The 15432-nt window shown below is 43.6% G+C and overlaps 1 protein-coding gene across 4 annotated transcripts in view; it reads right to left on the bottom strand.

Moving 5' to 3' along the window:
• The window catches only part of CNTN4 (contactin 4), a 253514-nt gene that overhangs the window by 17830 nt on the left and 220252 nt on the right, over positions 1-15432 (bottom strand). For all 4 annotated transcript variants that reach the window (XM_042880935.1, XM_042880934.1, XM_042880937.1 and 1 more), the window contains one exon: positions 10346-10473. In XM_042880935.1, the coding sequence (XP_042736869.1) occupies positions 10346-10473 (128 nt within the window). The remainder of the gene's footprint in view (positions 1-10345; positions 10474-15432) is intronic.

Here is a 15432-nt window from a genome sequence, read left to right as displayed (position 1 = left end):
GATAAGCAAGGCTTGGTGCACAGGTGGTTTGTCAGGCAGCCCTGGGCACATTGAGCTTCACAAGCACTTGGTGAGAGCACTGCAAGCCATCAGTCCCATTGGAAAGGAGGACCGGGTGGGGGTATCTACTGAGAGCTCTGCAAAAGGAAAGCTTTTACTATTACTTTAATAAACTGGACAAATTTAAGAGTATTCTACTTCAGCTCCTATATGTTTCACTTCTTTAAAACAAACATTTGCAGTAACTGCTGCATATATATCTATCCAAAGGTAGTAAAACTCCCATACGTGCCATAACACAGGTATCTATATAAGTACCATTTCATACAGAATGGAATCTGCACAAAGAGACGATCCTCTTTGTGCTCAAAATTAATACAATTAGTTCTCAGTAACATTCCCTCAATGTTATATTCCCACCAGAACTCGTGGCTATGTGTCATTAGGAAAAATGACCACCTCAGTTTTCACCACTGAGTGTCTATCTCCTGCTGTTACCACAAGGGCTTCTCTTCTGGTTGGGCTGCTGTATCAATCCCATGAATGCCTTCAGCCAAAGTATTTATCTATAGCAGCATCTGCTCCTACTATTTTATAATTAGAATATAATTAGTAGAAGTTCTCACAAGAAGCTCCCATAGAGAAATGACTCTACCACACAAAAGTAAAACCTGCAATTCCCAAGCTATTGGCAATCTTCACTAGAAAAGAAATCGGGGCATTTCTCTAATGCCTCAGCAAATGCCATCTTGACAACAAGACATAATTAAGAAGTTGTACTGCATTGGGAGAGACCAGATACAAACCATCTGCAGACAGGTAGGGCAATCAATTATGCAAAGACTTACTTGCAGTTTCAGAAAAACCCTGTCAGGTCAGCTTAAAGGTCAACCTCAAATGAAAAAGTCAAATTTCTTAATAAACCGAGCGCTCAGAAAAAAATATTGCTGTCACAGCAACATAGAGTTTTCTACTTAAAACTATTTAAAATGTTCTAATATGTATTCTTTTTTCAGATGGAAAATGGATGCCTCTAGTTAACAATAATGCTGAATTCTTATTCAGCTTTTGCATACAAATGGCAGAAAAAACGTGTGGATAGTGCCCTGTCAGAAAGTACCTGGCAAGTTTAAAACTAATTAGGAGAGCACAATAGCAATTATCCCAAACCTCTGGAATTTACAAGCATCCAAAGAACTGAGTCAGACAACGGGGAGAGGAAAAGCAAGCAAGGGAGTGATTTGAGCTCTATTTAGTGGCTATTCGCAGAGGGAGCATCTACAAAACTGCCGGCTTGTAAATTGCTCCTGCTAGGGGCAAACACAGCATGTGAGCCATCCTATTAAATACTTGCTTGAATTTTCAGAGTTTGAATCACAACCAAATGTGAACAATTAAGCTTAACGGAATTACGCGGAATGGAGAATTAGATAAGCAAAAGAGAGAGGAAAGTACAGAGCGAGGAGCTCTGTGGGATGAAGGCCAGCAAGAGCACAGATCTTGGAGTGAAAGGGAATAAAATGAGCTCCGTTCCTTTCTTTCCTTGTCTGACCTTGGGCAAGTCATTAAAAGTCTCTGCAGCCCTATTTACTCAGCCTATCACATGGAAGTAAGGCCTTCATTAGAAAGTGTTTCGTCTTCTTACACCGCCGTGCACAGTAGATATTCTTATTTAAGATAAACTTTTACTTGAAACCCTGTAGAGACCTCTCTGCTGCCAGGCAGGACCGAAACCCAAACACCTCTCTCCAAAAAGATCAACTTACAGTCTAACAGAGCCAACAAAACAAACCTTCAGAGGCCATTTCCTGGACCACAAAGGTTTAATTTGCTTCCTGGTGAAGGTAAGGCTGTCTCTGTGCGCTCTGCTCCTTGCAAGGAAGTGCCTTGCATTCCCACGTCCCAATTAGTCGGTGACAAATTGAGAAGGCAAGTCCTTCGGAGCACCTCGCTCCTGTTTTGCTCTCCTGTTGATGTACTGATGTTACACAGGGGCAGGATCAAGGCAGGAGCATGTGTGGAATGAGAACAACAACCTGCAAGATCATCCCATCATTAGAACTTGCTCAAAATTCTCAGCTTCTATGCTGCTGAATAAATATTCAACACAGGGCATTGTTAAAGCATCCCTCGCATTTCTCCTGTTACACGGCATTTTATTTCTAATTAGCCACAAGTTTTTTCCTATGCATGTTGCTTCAAAACAAGAGCCAAGGTCTAACTAGTGAAAAGACATGTGGAGAGGGGGAGAAACAAGCAGCAGGTCAGCAGCAGCACCTCTCCTTCCAGCCTGGTTTCAGCAATGGATGAGCTTAGCCCTGTCTTTCTCAGCACACAGCTTTGCTGGGATGCAAGACGTGGTCTGCAGTATTCCTCCCCTGACATCCCCACCTGTTGCTTTCTGCTGTCTGAGATGTCATTCCTCTCCCATTCCACCATGCACTTTGTTATCAGGATGAATGAATTCAGGCTTGAGTTGCTGCAAAGACTTCCTACCGACACATGAAAGAAACTGAAATTTTCACTGGAGAAATACTGCTCACTCTTTAAATTCTAATAAAGATTAATATTTCAATATATTTGCAATGAAGCTAGAAGAAAACAGTACTGAAATCTACAACTTTGATCATTAGCTCTTTATAATCCAATCAAAAACTTCAAACAGAACGCAAATAAAATTTGTATTTCAAGTAAGAGAGTTTGCATGAGAGAGAGAAGCAACCCAAGGCACAGCAAAAGACGTGGATGACAAAACTCCCTTGTCTTTCACAAGCAGTCTGCTATTGGACCATGAAGGTTCACGTTCCATCATGCTCCCAAATAACTGGTTTAATGCTGTGATACAGCACACCCAGAACTTAACCTCTTCAGGCAGCATCTGATGTCAAATTCTCTCTGCCACCATGACTCTAGGATTAAGATAAGGGTCTCTAGCCTCACATTAACTTTGATGTGATTGCCCATCATCTTACTTAAATTGCATTAGATGAGGTGAGAATCAGGTTCCAGGAGTCCCTAACACTGCAAACATCACCTCATCACACTAAAGCAGTGCTTTAGTTACTCTTTGATGCGCTAAGAACCATCATCACGGCCAGACTTTATCGTTGTGCGCTGAGCTCTTACTACCTGATATGCAACTCTGAGTACACCGGCGCTCCATTCCCCTTCCAGTCCAGTTGGGCTCAGGGAGAAAAAGTCAAAACTGTTCAAAGCCTCTGAAGTTTGGTTCTGCTAAGCTGCTTCCAAAACCGCTTCTGAGAAAACACACACAAAGACTGATATTTCCCTGAGTACTGTCCCAGATTCTTTCCTTCACCACTCACACATTTTCCTCCTACTACAGAAAATGTGCTCTCCAAACACTTCATCTGTATCTTTGAAGTTAAAAACATAGCCTTCAGGCCAGTCTGCTCTTAGTTACTATTTTCAAGGATATAAAGTTCTTGGGGATAACAGAGTCATTACCACTGTTACTCTTTATTCCCCCGGAGTGATTCCTTCATCTCTCACTTGCAATGGGGACAGACAGTCATTTTCTCAGTGCATGTAATATTGGCATCATTATCTTCCCCATCCCTCCCTGCACACACTGAACTGCTTGGGTGTGAAGAGAAGTGGCTCCAGGGGCACCCCCCCATCTTGCACAACAGGACTGTGTGCTGTGATGATCTCAAGTTTTCTCCGCTGTATCCTTTTCTCTTAGAGTACTCAAGACTTGTGGGATTTCCATGAAGCTCATCCCACTGGAAGCATGGCTTGGAAAAGGATAAATCCTCACCATCACCCCCTTGGGATGATGATCAAACTCATTGTGTCAGTAGACTGACAACAGAAAGTTTTCCTGAAAGAACAACAAGAGGATGCATGGGATTTTTGTCCCGTTGCAGTAAAATCGTCATTTTTGGTTCTCTAGGAACAGAACAGCTGCATGAAGCTAGAAGCTCCAGGATCTTTTGTAGCCAGAAATTCCCAGCGAGTCCACTAACAAACACAGAGTTACAGGAACTGAGAACACAGACCCTTACATCCAACCCCTGTTGGATCTCTATCACTGAGCAGCCAGTGTGTGTGAAGCTCCCGCCTTGCTCTGCCTGGTGCTCCCGCCTCGTTAACCGGAGCACACGGTCCTGGCTCATCCCACAGACCACAGCTCTTCCTCCTGCTGCTAGTAGCTCTTGGAAATCTAAATTAATTCCCTGCAGCTACTGGCTAAGAAATGGGTGGAAAAAAGCTCAGTCAAATGTATTTGGCTTTTCTCATGAATTTGTAAGTGTCCCCAGGTGGACGGCCGCTTCCAGTTAATAAGCTCTGGGTAGTCTTCTTAAGTTATGCAACAAACTATTGGAAAAAATAATGTGTTGCTTACATTCTTCATCCAATCACATCACATGTCTACTGCACTGCATTTTGATTAAAATACGTATCAGAAGTCTTTGATCTACGGTTCCGTTTTATGCTGGATTTTCATTTGTATTCAAAAACTGAGAAATACTTTAACCTTTCTGAAATGGATCGTGTTAAAATAAATTAAAGAAAGTTGATGAAAAGCATTAATTAACCCGCTTTTGTCTCATTAGGAGTCTGCGTTTAACCTATAGGTCATCTCCCTTTTCAGCTGATGTATGGATTTGATCTTCAGTGATGAGCTAAACACCCAATCTTCTATTGATGACTGAGTCAACTCCTGAACTTCTTTGCTTTTCTTTTCTGCGTGGGAGAGGACAGGAAATTTCCTAAAAAGAAAGTGCTGAGCTTTGTAAGGCATTATCCTAAGCCATCCATCCCAGTTCCTGCTGTGCCTGAAGGTTGGCTGGAGGTTGCAGCACACAGAGCCGAGAGGGAAGGTGTTGGGGTGGGAAGCAGGGAGAGCAATGTGCTGCAATTACCCAGAGCACACGTTCCACTCTGATTTCACAAGCAGAATTTGACAGTCAAAATACCTGGAGTAGCTTCATAAAAGTTGGTATGTTTGTATCTCTGCTTTTAAAAATATAACTCTAATAACACCAGAGATAACTCCAAAACTGGCAGGAGAGATAGGCCAGAGATCTATGCTTTTTAATATCAAGCTCTTCACTACGATGACTTTTATCACATTAGTGGCTAAATCACACTGACTGTAAAACAGCCAAAATGAGGCAATTAGTAAGGCTTGTGACAGCCACAGAAAGTGAAACGCACAAGGTTTTCCATGAAAGCCAGATGGATATCTTCAATATATTTCTTATTGTCTGCTTGTGGTAATATGTTCAATTAAACCGAGTCAGTGCTACAGAAGAGCATTTGAATTGCCTGAAAAAATTAATTGTCTGCTGCAAATTTAATGAAGCTTAACAGTTATATTGTGTTTACAAGTTTTATTTGTTATGATCAGTAAGTGCTTACAAGAAAAAAAAAACAACATTCAGCTGGCCCTCAGTGCAAACCACTGGTAACTGATGGTTCATTTCATTCACACGTATCTTTGCCATTTACTGTTTTTGGCCTTAGAAGATGACCTACTTTTTTTTCCCTCTCTCCCAGATAAGAAACAGAGCTCGTGGCACTGTTCATTCATGAATGGCTGAGTTGGGTCTCATCTGAAACACAAGATGAGCTCCTTGCTGCTGCGGAAGGCAATTTTGTTTGGGCATCATGCAGTGACGTTTGCTGCGGTTTGCAATTGTAAATGAACTTGTAAGTTGCTTGAAACAAGAAAGTACCTGATTGTAACCCATATCTGAAGTGCTTTAAAACCTGCAAGGATCCTGAAGTAAGACAGCATCTACTGGCCACCAAACCCACCAGTTTCTACCTGGAGCTCTGCTACCCAATGCTCATTAATGACCTTCAGCAAACCATGCCCAAAGCCTCAGGGTGCCATGGTTGGGAAGAATGGATTCACAGCTCTTTCATTTACAAGCACGCCTTTCACGCAGTGCCCTGGGTCATGATTTTACTTAAACCTAATAAAAGACCCTTAATTATGCCCTAGAAATAATTTGTTTCAGTGGAAATAGTCCAATTAGAGCGGAATATGTTACTTTGCAATTTTACAGCCAAAGATTACAGCTTTCATTGTCAACTGTTAAAATCAAGCACTTTCTACTGGATGTGAGCTAGAAGTCAAGAAAGGCTTTCAAAGTGAGGAATAAGCTTTATTTCATAAACATGACAATGTACCAACATGCCCTTTTGAATGAATTCTTGCTTTCATATGTCTGCAGTTCTCTCTAATCCTTCTTATTTATTTTCCTTACAAAACTCTGATATAGAGATTAAGGAGAAAAACAGGTTTGTTTTTTCACTTTTTTACTTTTTCTCCCTGACATTTCTCAGAACAAGTGTTAAGTCAGATAAGGAATATTCATATCTGGACCACGTATAGAAACTGCGTGCAGCCATCACAAAAAAAAAAACAACAATAATAATAAAAAATTAAGACAACTTTTGACTATTTCAGAGTTCTCTGTTTCGTGCAGAATATCTTGGCTTCGGTACCAGCCAAACACCCACTCTGTGTGCTAAAAAGGTTCATTCCAAAAGCCCATAATATATGGACAGCCCTAAAGGGCTGCTCTGAGATTATTATTTTTAAGCCTGCCTCTCTTTTATAAATTAAATATTTTGCCTTCAACACGAGGTGTCACTTAATGAGTTTCTTTCTAAACTCAAACAAGCCCTGGCTGCGCTCTGGGAGGGCCCTGGGCACTGAAGTAAAGAAGGGAGCATTGATGGCATGTGTTAGCGCATATCAGCTGTCTCTGTTATGAAGCAATTAAGCCACAAACAACTCAAAGGAACCCTGCACTATGCACCACCAACAATGTTCAGAACACAACTTATGAAATACGCCGCCGCAGACAGATGGTCAGCCATTAGAAAGCAAAGTCTCTGCACTGCAGTGCACCTTTGGAGATAGAGGACTAAACTCTTGCCAGTTCCCTATGGACAGCACAACATTCATTCTCTCTCAAGATGAAAAAAAATAAAATAGTTCTTCCTAATCTATTAAAACAATCCAAAGCACTACCAAATGCACTTTAGCCCCTTGGCTGCAAGGCAAACTATTTTCCAAACCACAGAGATCAATACCCATCAAGTTATGTTGAAACCCAGCAATCGCAGATGGCAAGAGGAGCCAGAAGACCTCAGCGTCCCAACAACACTGTTTGTACAGAGCTCAAAGGCTGCGCCCACACTGATGAGCACAGGGCTGCCTCTCAACTACGAGCCCAACCTCTTCTACACCAGGTTTGAAGATAATAACACTGAAGATTCTGAAAAGCCTTTTGATAACGGACCGAAGTTTACAGTATTTAATAAATCTTTTCAATTTTAAGTGCAATGCACCAATTTGATGTCCGTACAAAGGAATACGCTCGGAATGGAAAATATGAAGCTTTATAGAAAATGATGCCAACCCCCGTGCTGGACAAAGTCAAGACAATCAGACTATTCAAGTGTGAGGAAAAAAATAACCTACTGACATTATCTTTGTATTATTTTTCTGCTAAAATGATATGGACACCAGCTAACAAAAATTCTCCTGCTTTTACTGCTTTGAGTCCTCCCATAACAGTCAAAGCGAGACAAGCTAATGGCAGGAGGAAAATGTTAAAAGTACATCATAATGAAACAGGCAAATAATACTGTCGGAACTTGCCCTTGTCAGAGATGTAAGTGTACAACCAGAACTGTGCTTCGCTACCAGAGCAGAAATTACAGACCCTGCCAAGCACTCACACAGCGGTTCTCCCTGCCTCCACAGGAGCTGGGACATCTCTGCAGGAGCAGCCCCTGGCCCCAGCCCCTCCTTGTGCTGCACCAGCTCAGAGCTTGTACTGCAGAGTCTTGAAATGAGCTTCCTATTTCGAAGCCAATTTATACAGCGGCACTAAACAGAAATCAACTCCTGCTGCACAGTTTATACGCTTTGTCACGTAATCTCTGGTGCTGAGGAAGGCTATAGTCCTGCTTCGTGTTGGAAGAACTGAACATTTAGCCTCAAGTACAGTAAAAATGGAAAAAGAAGGATGGAAAATTCATATTTATGAGTGCTACATATAAAGACATGCCGTGTTTTACATAGCTCTGAAGGCCATCTGTGGGATTCTCCTCCATCCCTACAAATTCAATCCTGCTTTTTAATTTAAAGGTCAAACCCGACATGTAAATTTGCAAGATTTGAGGTCTCAGAGGCCAGAAGAGTTCTCACCAAGAGCAAACCAATGGAAGAAACCCAAAACACAAGCTCACAGGTTTGGGAAGCCACTGAGGCTCAGCAGCTCTGACAACAGCATGTTAATACACAGCCCTATGGGCACCCATCAGAATTTCATATTTTGTAAGCTGTCTAGTCATGCAGAATATGAATATTTATTCATCCCTCTCTGGTTGTTTGCCAGACATTTATTTTAAGCTCCTTGGTTCTGGGGTAACAGACATTCTCCTCCTCCTCCCATCCTTGCCCACACTGTCTATGACACTGTTGGCACTTCTTGCTGAGAGAGGAAAAAAAATAAGAAAGAAAAAAGAAGAGAGAGAGACCCTGCAATGTTAATGGGAGAACAGAGGAAAGCTGGAAAAAATGCCTTTCGACCTTCACTGCGTTTTACCCAATGACATAAGATGAGTTAGGAGAGAATACAAGCATATCTTAAGGTCAAAAAACTCATCAGCTGATAAATTAGTCTTTTTTACACCACAAAACAGAGTTAAAGTAAGATATTCGGTCATATTTCTGTCAAACCCTGCCCATGTTTTACTTAGGGCAGGGAAACTCAAGCATTTCAATATAAAATAAGAGTATTTTGCACAGTTCATTTGGAGTTCAGAATAGTTTCTGCTCTTTTATACTTTTTATGGGATAGACTGTGAAATTGCATTTCTCTGTCTGCTGCTAATATCCACATCCTGGGCTTAAAAGAGTGTATTCTCTGCTTCATGCACACATGTCACTTCCATTAATGCTAATGGAACCAAGTGAAAACGGAGCACTGAGGGAGAAAAAAACACTTGCTAATCCTCTGTAACCCCACCATGAAGCACGGCAATGTGTGAACCATGCGAACACAAAGATCCCAAGTTACCAAGAACTCAAGTGCCAGCTCCTCCGTACTGCTAATGAGGAAGGACAAGGTGTGGATGACAGAAGCCTGACTCAGAGCAGTGGGCCAACACCGTCCTGTTCTCAACGACTGGATTGCAGGGTGCCAAATGCCATCGGCCAGCTACAGAGGAGCTGTAGAGCCAAGCTTGGGTGCGTGGGCATCTGGTGGCATCACAGTGGGACCCTCCTGCCTCTCTGTGCTCACCCCTCTGCTCCCAGCTTTCCTTTGGGAGAAGCAACTGACAACCGACCCTTTGGTAACAGACACAGGATTCTGTATGCCTGTTGTCTCTGAGCATCGTTCTCATGGCTGTTTGCTACAGGTTCCTCCTCAGGACAACACAAAACAAGAAAAGGCAGAATCAGCTCATATGGAAATGAGATCTGATTTTTACTCTGCTCTATTTTTTTTTTTTTTTTCTTTTTTTTTGCAGGGACAGATGTGGACATGGATAAGTGCCATGCAAGCTCTTCCAAACCTCCCCAACTGCAAATGTAACCACACAGCTAACAGAGAGGCAAACCTTCTGCCCTGGGACGACAGGTGCTGCTGTACTGCTGGCACCTGCAGCTCACAATCACAACAGGGCTTCACCAGCTTTATCAGCACTTGCCTGACATTACTTGCTCTGGCTGTAAAAAACACGGATTAAAACTTGCACTGAAACATTTTAAAGTATTCCCTATCCACCACAGAAATAATTGATGGGGAGACCCTCTAACCAAATGCTATCCATCAGTGCCAAAACACGGGAGAATGAAAACTGACAGCATCAGAGCTCCATGATTGATTTATTGCTTTGCAATCAGTCTTCCCTGATGTGTTATCCAAGAGAGGTTTTCCCCCAGATAAGGAGAAGGAGAGTTATTGTAAGTGTGATAATCCATATACTCACTGCCTATAGTAATTCCTCAGACGCAGGACTACTCATAAGCAGAGGACAAATGAATTTAAAACATTTGTCAGCATCATGCTGTTTAACAGATCATTACTTAAAACGTCTTTGTGAAACCTTACAAGTCCTGCCTTTAAAAAGAATAACAGATGGAGAAATTCTGAGTACACACCAACAAACACCTGGAACTCCTGAGCTGCAGAACTGCATCCCCATGTGACACACAAGGCTGTGTGCAGCCAGAGAGCCCGGCTGCTGAAGGACCTGCGATTCCCACAGGCCCACGTGTGTCAGCAGCAAAGGAGCAGGCTGTGCCCAGCACTGGGTAGTGCTCACCAGAGAACATCACCGTTACCTTTCACAACCAAGCTGCCGGTGCTGCTCGCTGTCCCAAAGTGGTTGGTGGCCACGCAGGTGTAGCTCCCAGTGTCCGACTTGGTGACGTTGACAATTCGGAGGCTGCCGTCATCCAAAACGGTGATTCTGGAGAGACAAATGGGCACAGAACACACCTTATGTTACATGCATACGTTACATTCACATACTGCTCTTCCCATTAATTATTAACGGCTCGAACAGCAGACAGAGTCCGCTGTCCGCTGCAGAGTGAGTTAAGCTGGCAGAAACCTCTGGGCACGCAATTCATAAATACTGAATGCATCATTTACATGAGTTTTCGGTGTCTTTACTTGAGGGCAACTCTAATTCACACACACAGCTCGTGTAGGTTTTATGTGAGACTGTGCTTTGGTGCTCGGCACTCTCCAGGACAACCCTGCAACACACACTGTGTGCGCTGCAGCCAGAGATGCACGAACCTGAGGGCTTTTCAATGAGGGTCCCAGTTTCCCCTCCACAAATCTGTACTCCTTGCCACCAAAACACTGTCATGGGCAACGCTGCCCATCTCCTGGATGGCGGGAAGCAGGTGGAAATGGAGGATAACTCCTGATCCCTCCTCTCCCCTGCTTAGCACCACACCAGGGATGCTTCCGGGGGTTCCTCTGTTCTCACAATTAGAGCTGTCTTTCATCCCGTTTTCTTGTGCTCTGCTTTAAGTCAGTGAAAGCAGAAAGCCTGATCTCCCGTAAATCCCATTCAACATGAATGCCTTGAGCCCTGAGGAAGCGAGAACAGTGCTGTGTGGTCCCACAGGGCTCAGGATGGCTCCATTATCAGAAGTGCCTTTGGCCAACATTACATTAAATCTGTGATTTGAAATGCGCAAAGAAAATTCTTTACCCAGGAGCTCTTGGGGAGCACAGCTGATGCCACACCAGCGCAGCAGGATCTGCCGCTGTGGAAGCAGCACAGGGGACAGCTACAGAACACCGTGCTGCTCAACCACTGTAATACCCACCATTAGCCACCACTGTGCACGTCATTAATTGCTGTAACATCAACCGAGCTCAGTGCTGGTGACAGCAGCGGTACGCTGGGGGCTGTCACCATATCACTGCAAATGTACCCCAGTGGACGAAAACAACACGTTTCCCTCTCAGTTTCCAAGGATTCCTCACCTTCAGGACCATGAGTGCCCGGCTGCTGCAACCACAAGGCAAATGGGCACCGACACACACAGCATGCACCGCTGCTTTCTACTCCTGCCCTGGACGAGCAGTGTGTCACACCTACAGGCAGCCCATGTCCCGCACTCTGCAGACAGCCAAATCCTTCCATCACCTCTTGCATCCCCAGTTGGAAAGCCTCTTTTTCCCATTTAGCACATAATTTCTGCCTGCTGTCTCTATGAGCAGGACTTTGCACCAACTTCATCTCTTTATTACTCAAAGCACTTCAGCGTTCCCTCTATTACATTTTGGTCATTTTCTTTTTAATTAGTACTTTCTTACCTCGGTGTACAGCAATCACAGAAAATACAATTATTTGAAGATGCCCAAAAATTATCTGCAGAACTGCAGGGAAACCTTCCCTCCAGACTAATATTGTCTCTCTTAGCAGAACACGTGGCTGTCTGCTCAGTGTCATGTCTTGGAGCACAATCTGTTTTCTGCCCTTCAGCCACTTTCAGACCTGCACTGAAAATCTCATATTAATTCCCACCTTCTCCTGCTCAATTATTTCCTAATTTAACTAATTTGAAAGAAAATGAAGAAGCCTTCCTGCATCCTTAATGCCAATCAAGCTCTGAGCAACTGGATTGAGGAATTAGGATGAAAGGAATCTAGCAGACAATGGCTGCAGGCATCACAGAAATGCTCGAGAGGTTCTGGCCAGCTGAGGAGCTGTGCAGAAGCTGGGCAGCACATAGCAGCAGACCCCACAAGTTGTAACCCTCATGTGCTGCCATGGGGTGACACTGGGAAACTTTGGTATTGAGAAATAGCAGAAAGGAACAACGGGTGACTTCAGCTGTCTGCCACACCACTTGAAAGTGTGCATTTGGTGCTCTGTGTTCCTTTTTGGCCTGGTCCGAATCCAGATGCAACCCTCAGAGAGCTGTCAGCCCAAAGGGGTGGATGCCAGCCCAAAGGACACCCACCCCCACCAGCACAGGAACAAAAGGGGCTCCTGCAAGCAGCAGCAAGCACAACGAGTGAGGACTCCGGAGACACAGCTTCATGTAGGGCAGTGATAAGAGTCACAGAATCACCAAGGTTGGAAAAGACCTCAAAGGTCCTCCAGTCCAACCATCCATACATCACCAACGGCTCCCACTAAACCATGGCCCTCAGTACAACATCAGAACATTTCCTGAACACCTCCAGGCATGGGACTCCAGCACCTCACCGGGCAGCCCATGCCAGCACCTGAGCAGTCGGTGCCTCCTGTCACACCACACTCTCTTGATGAGCACAAACAGATGCACTTTAAAAGAATATGATGGCTTGTCTCTTTACAACAATGGCACAGATTGAGGGAGAGGAGGACAGTGCAGGACGCTCCCAAGCCTCCATCCTGGCCTCTCCCTGACCTGCTTTAGCAATAGCACAACAGCTGGCAGAAACCAGGGGCAGGGGTTATATTTCACACGTCAATAACAGTGATATTAATAGAAGGTTCTCAACTGGCTTATAGGTCTCCAAATTGTTGCAGTCAGTAGCATTCACTATTGTAATTTATTTTTTCAGGAGTCCAGTGACATGTATTTGCTTCTGTAGCAGTTGCTCCAGCTCAATAATTGGAAGAGAGTAGTATATAGCTACTTGTCTCTTATCTTCACCACTGTGTTGGCACAAATCAATGCACGTATTACATTAAATGTGCACTGGAGCACAGAACTTGCCATGCTGGCCTCTAGTGCAGGAACCTGGGCAGCAGTAGCACCAGCAGCTCCCAAGGAATTACTTACTGCTGTTATCAATTTCAGGTCTTCAGAAACAACAGTGTCTTTCTGAAGGCTGAAGGTGCCCTTGGCAGGCATTAAAATTCAAATCGATATAAAGGACAGAAACAAACTCAGCAAGATGCTCCAGCCCAAGAAGGACCACACTGTGCTGGCCTTGCCCTGCCAGCCTGTGCACTTGCTCCCTCAGCATTCTGCCATCTCAAAAAATCTGTACTGTAGACTGTATTTCCCTACAGTTGAGATTTTGTTTTTATTTATTTTTATCCACATGGCTGAAAACTGTTAACAGGATCATCTCCTCCATGGGTAATTTTAACTGTACCTGTGGATAAAACTAGCTTTAATTTCAAATTTTAATACCTTCTCTATCTTTCTGCTGCTATCGGTTTCCCATTAAGGGCCTATTTACATTCCCAGTGTTAAACAGTAGTTTAGTGGACTGGATGGTTTTAGGGACGACCTCTGGATGAGGTCAGTAAATCCCCCATAAACTCTGGCACATCATGGGGAGACTGTGCAGTTTCCTTCCACCTCTATGCAGAAAGCCACAGCTGGTTAGGTTTATCCTCTGATAACACAACACTGCAAAGCTGAGACTTGCACTGAGTTCTCCAAAGCCATTCCCCAGTGGATCTCCACGCACAATGAATTCTGGTCTGATAACTAATAGACTCCATGCACGCTCCTGCCAATGACCAGCATCAAGAATGACAAATAATTGTGCAAGTTAACTGTTGGCTTTTTCTTTTTTTAAACAAATCAGATCATTAAAATCCTACTGTGAGTCGCTGGCTAGGAGGCCTTATGCTTATGAGGCTCTTTTTGCTGAAGGTGCTTTCCTGCATGGAGTGTTTTGCCCCTTCATTTTAATCCAACGTGCTGGAAGTCAGCGAGTAAATTATTTTAACACTTTGGAATTTGTTACAGTTTGTTGAGAAAGTAGGAATGACTGTCTCTGATTTTGCTACTTCACAATTCCTTTGCAGACTTATCTTCATTAAGAGGGAGGAAAGGCTCATTTCAGGCCACTGAAAGTTCTCAAACTGCTAATTGGCTTGAAAGCAAACATCCCCTGATCAACCACTTGTAGCAGTTTGGTTGAACAAGTCCTTCTAGGATACAAAGTTCAAATTAAATGAAGCACTACACTGCACGCTTTCTTTCTTCTTATCTGAAATACACCCTCAAAAAGTTTTCTAGTAAGATGGCTAGGAAGACTTAAAATAAAGCACATTTCCCATAGACACACATTACTGCAGAATAAAGTGTTGGCTGCTGAGTACACACCTCTCTGAACCACTCCAAACCAAAAGGAGCTATTGACTTGCTATTGAGTGCTCTGGGTTCCCTGCCACAGCAGCAGTAAGAGGAACTAATAATGCAGATCTGCTCTTGTACAGATTGGTGCCACTGATAACTGGCACTCAGTCACTGCTACTAGCACAGAATAAACAAAGAGAAAAATATCAACTTGGAAAAATAATGGCGTAATATATTTTAGCACTCTCATATAACAAGGAGTCACCTATTTTGAACATATCATGGCATTCGTAAGAAAGAATCTGTTGACTTGCATTGTCAACTGGAGATTTCAGATCCGTGGAGAGCAGAGTCTGATCTGAAATCAGGAGATGAAAGGACTGCTTGTTTTCTAAAACGAAGGTTTGTGCTCTTCCCCAGGAAGAACTGATCTTTTCTTTGGCTTTTTTAATACTCTTCTGGGGACAAAGGACCTTTAAAAATGCTGAAAACATTCCTCCCTAGCCTTTCTTGCCTTGTTTTCACCATCACAGCAGCAAATGGAAAAACCTGCAAGCTGAGCACTTTACGTTACCCTAAAAATAGGCTTTTGCAGAATGGGCAGGCACACAGTTTTCATATCGGCCTCTTGCCCATGCCCTGTGCTAGCTCTGCAGGAATGGAAGTGTCTCACACTGTTTGTTAGGTTGGTTGGTGTGAGCCTGAAAACTACAAGACAGAGATAGGTGCATCTTTCTGGATGAAAAATACCTAACCATTGTGCAGAGAGGTGCTGTGCTCAGGCATCCACCCAAGGTCATGAGGAAAGGACAGCTCTGGCATCATGGCCAATCTGCACAGAGCTCCTCCTGGATCAACACGCTGCTACCGGC

This window comes from Lagopus leucura, unplaced genomic scaffold, assembly GCF_019238085.1.
Source record: "Lagopus leucura isolate 7727_CA_CO unplaced genomic scaffold, USGS_WTPT01 Super-Scaffold_100028, whole genome shotgun sequence".
Taxonomy (NCBI): domain Eukaryota; kingdom Metazoa; phylum Chordata; class Aves; order Galliformes; family Phasianidae; genus Lagopus; species Lagopus leucura.
Note: the sequence above shows the minus strand (reverse complement) of the source record. Positions and strands in the feature narration are given on the sequence as shown.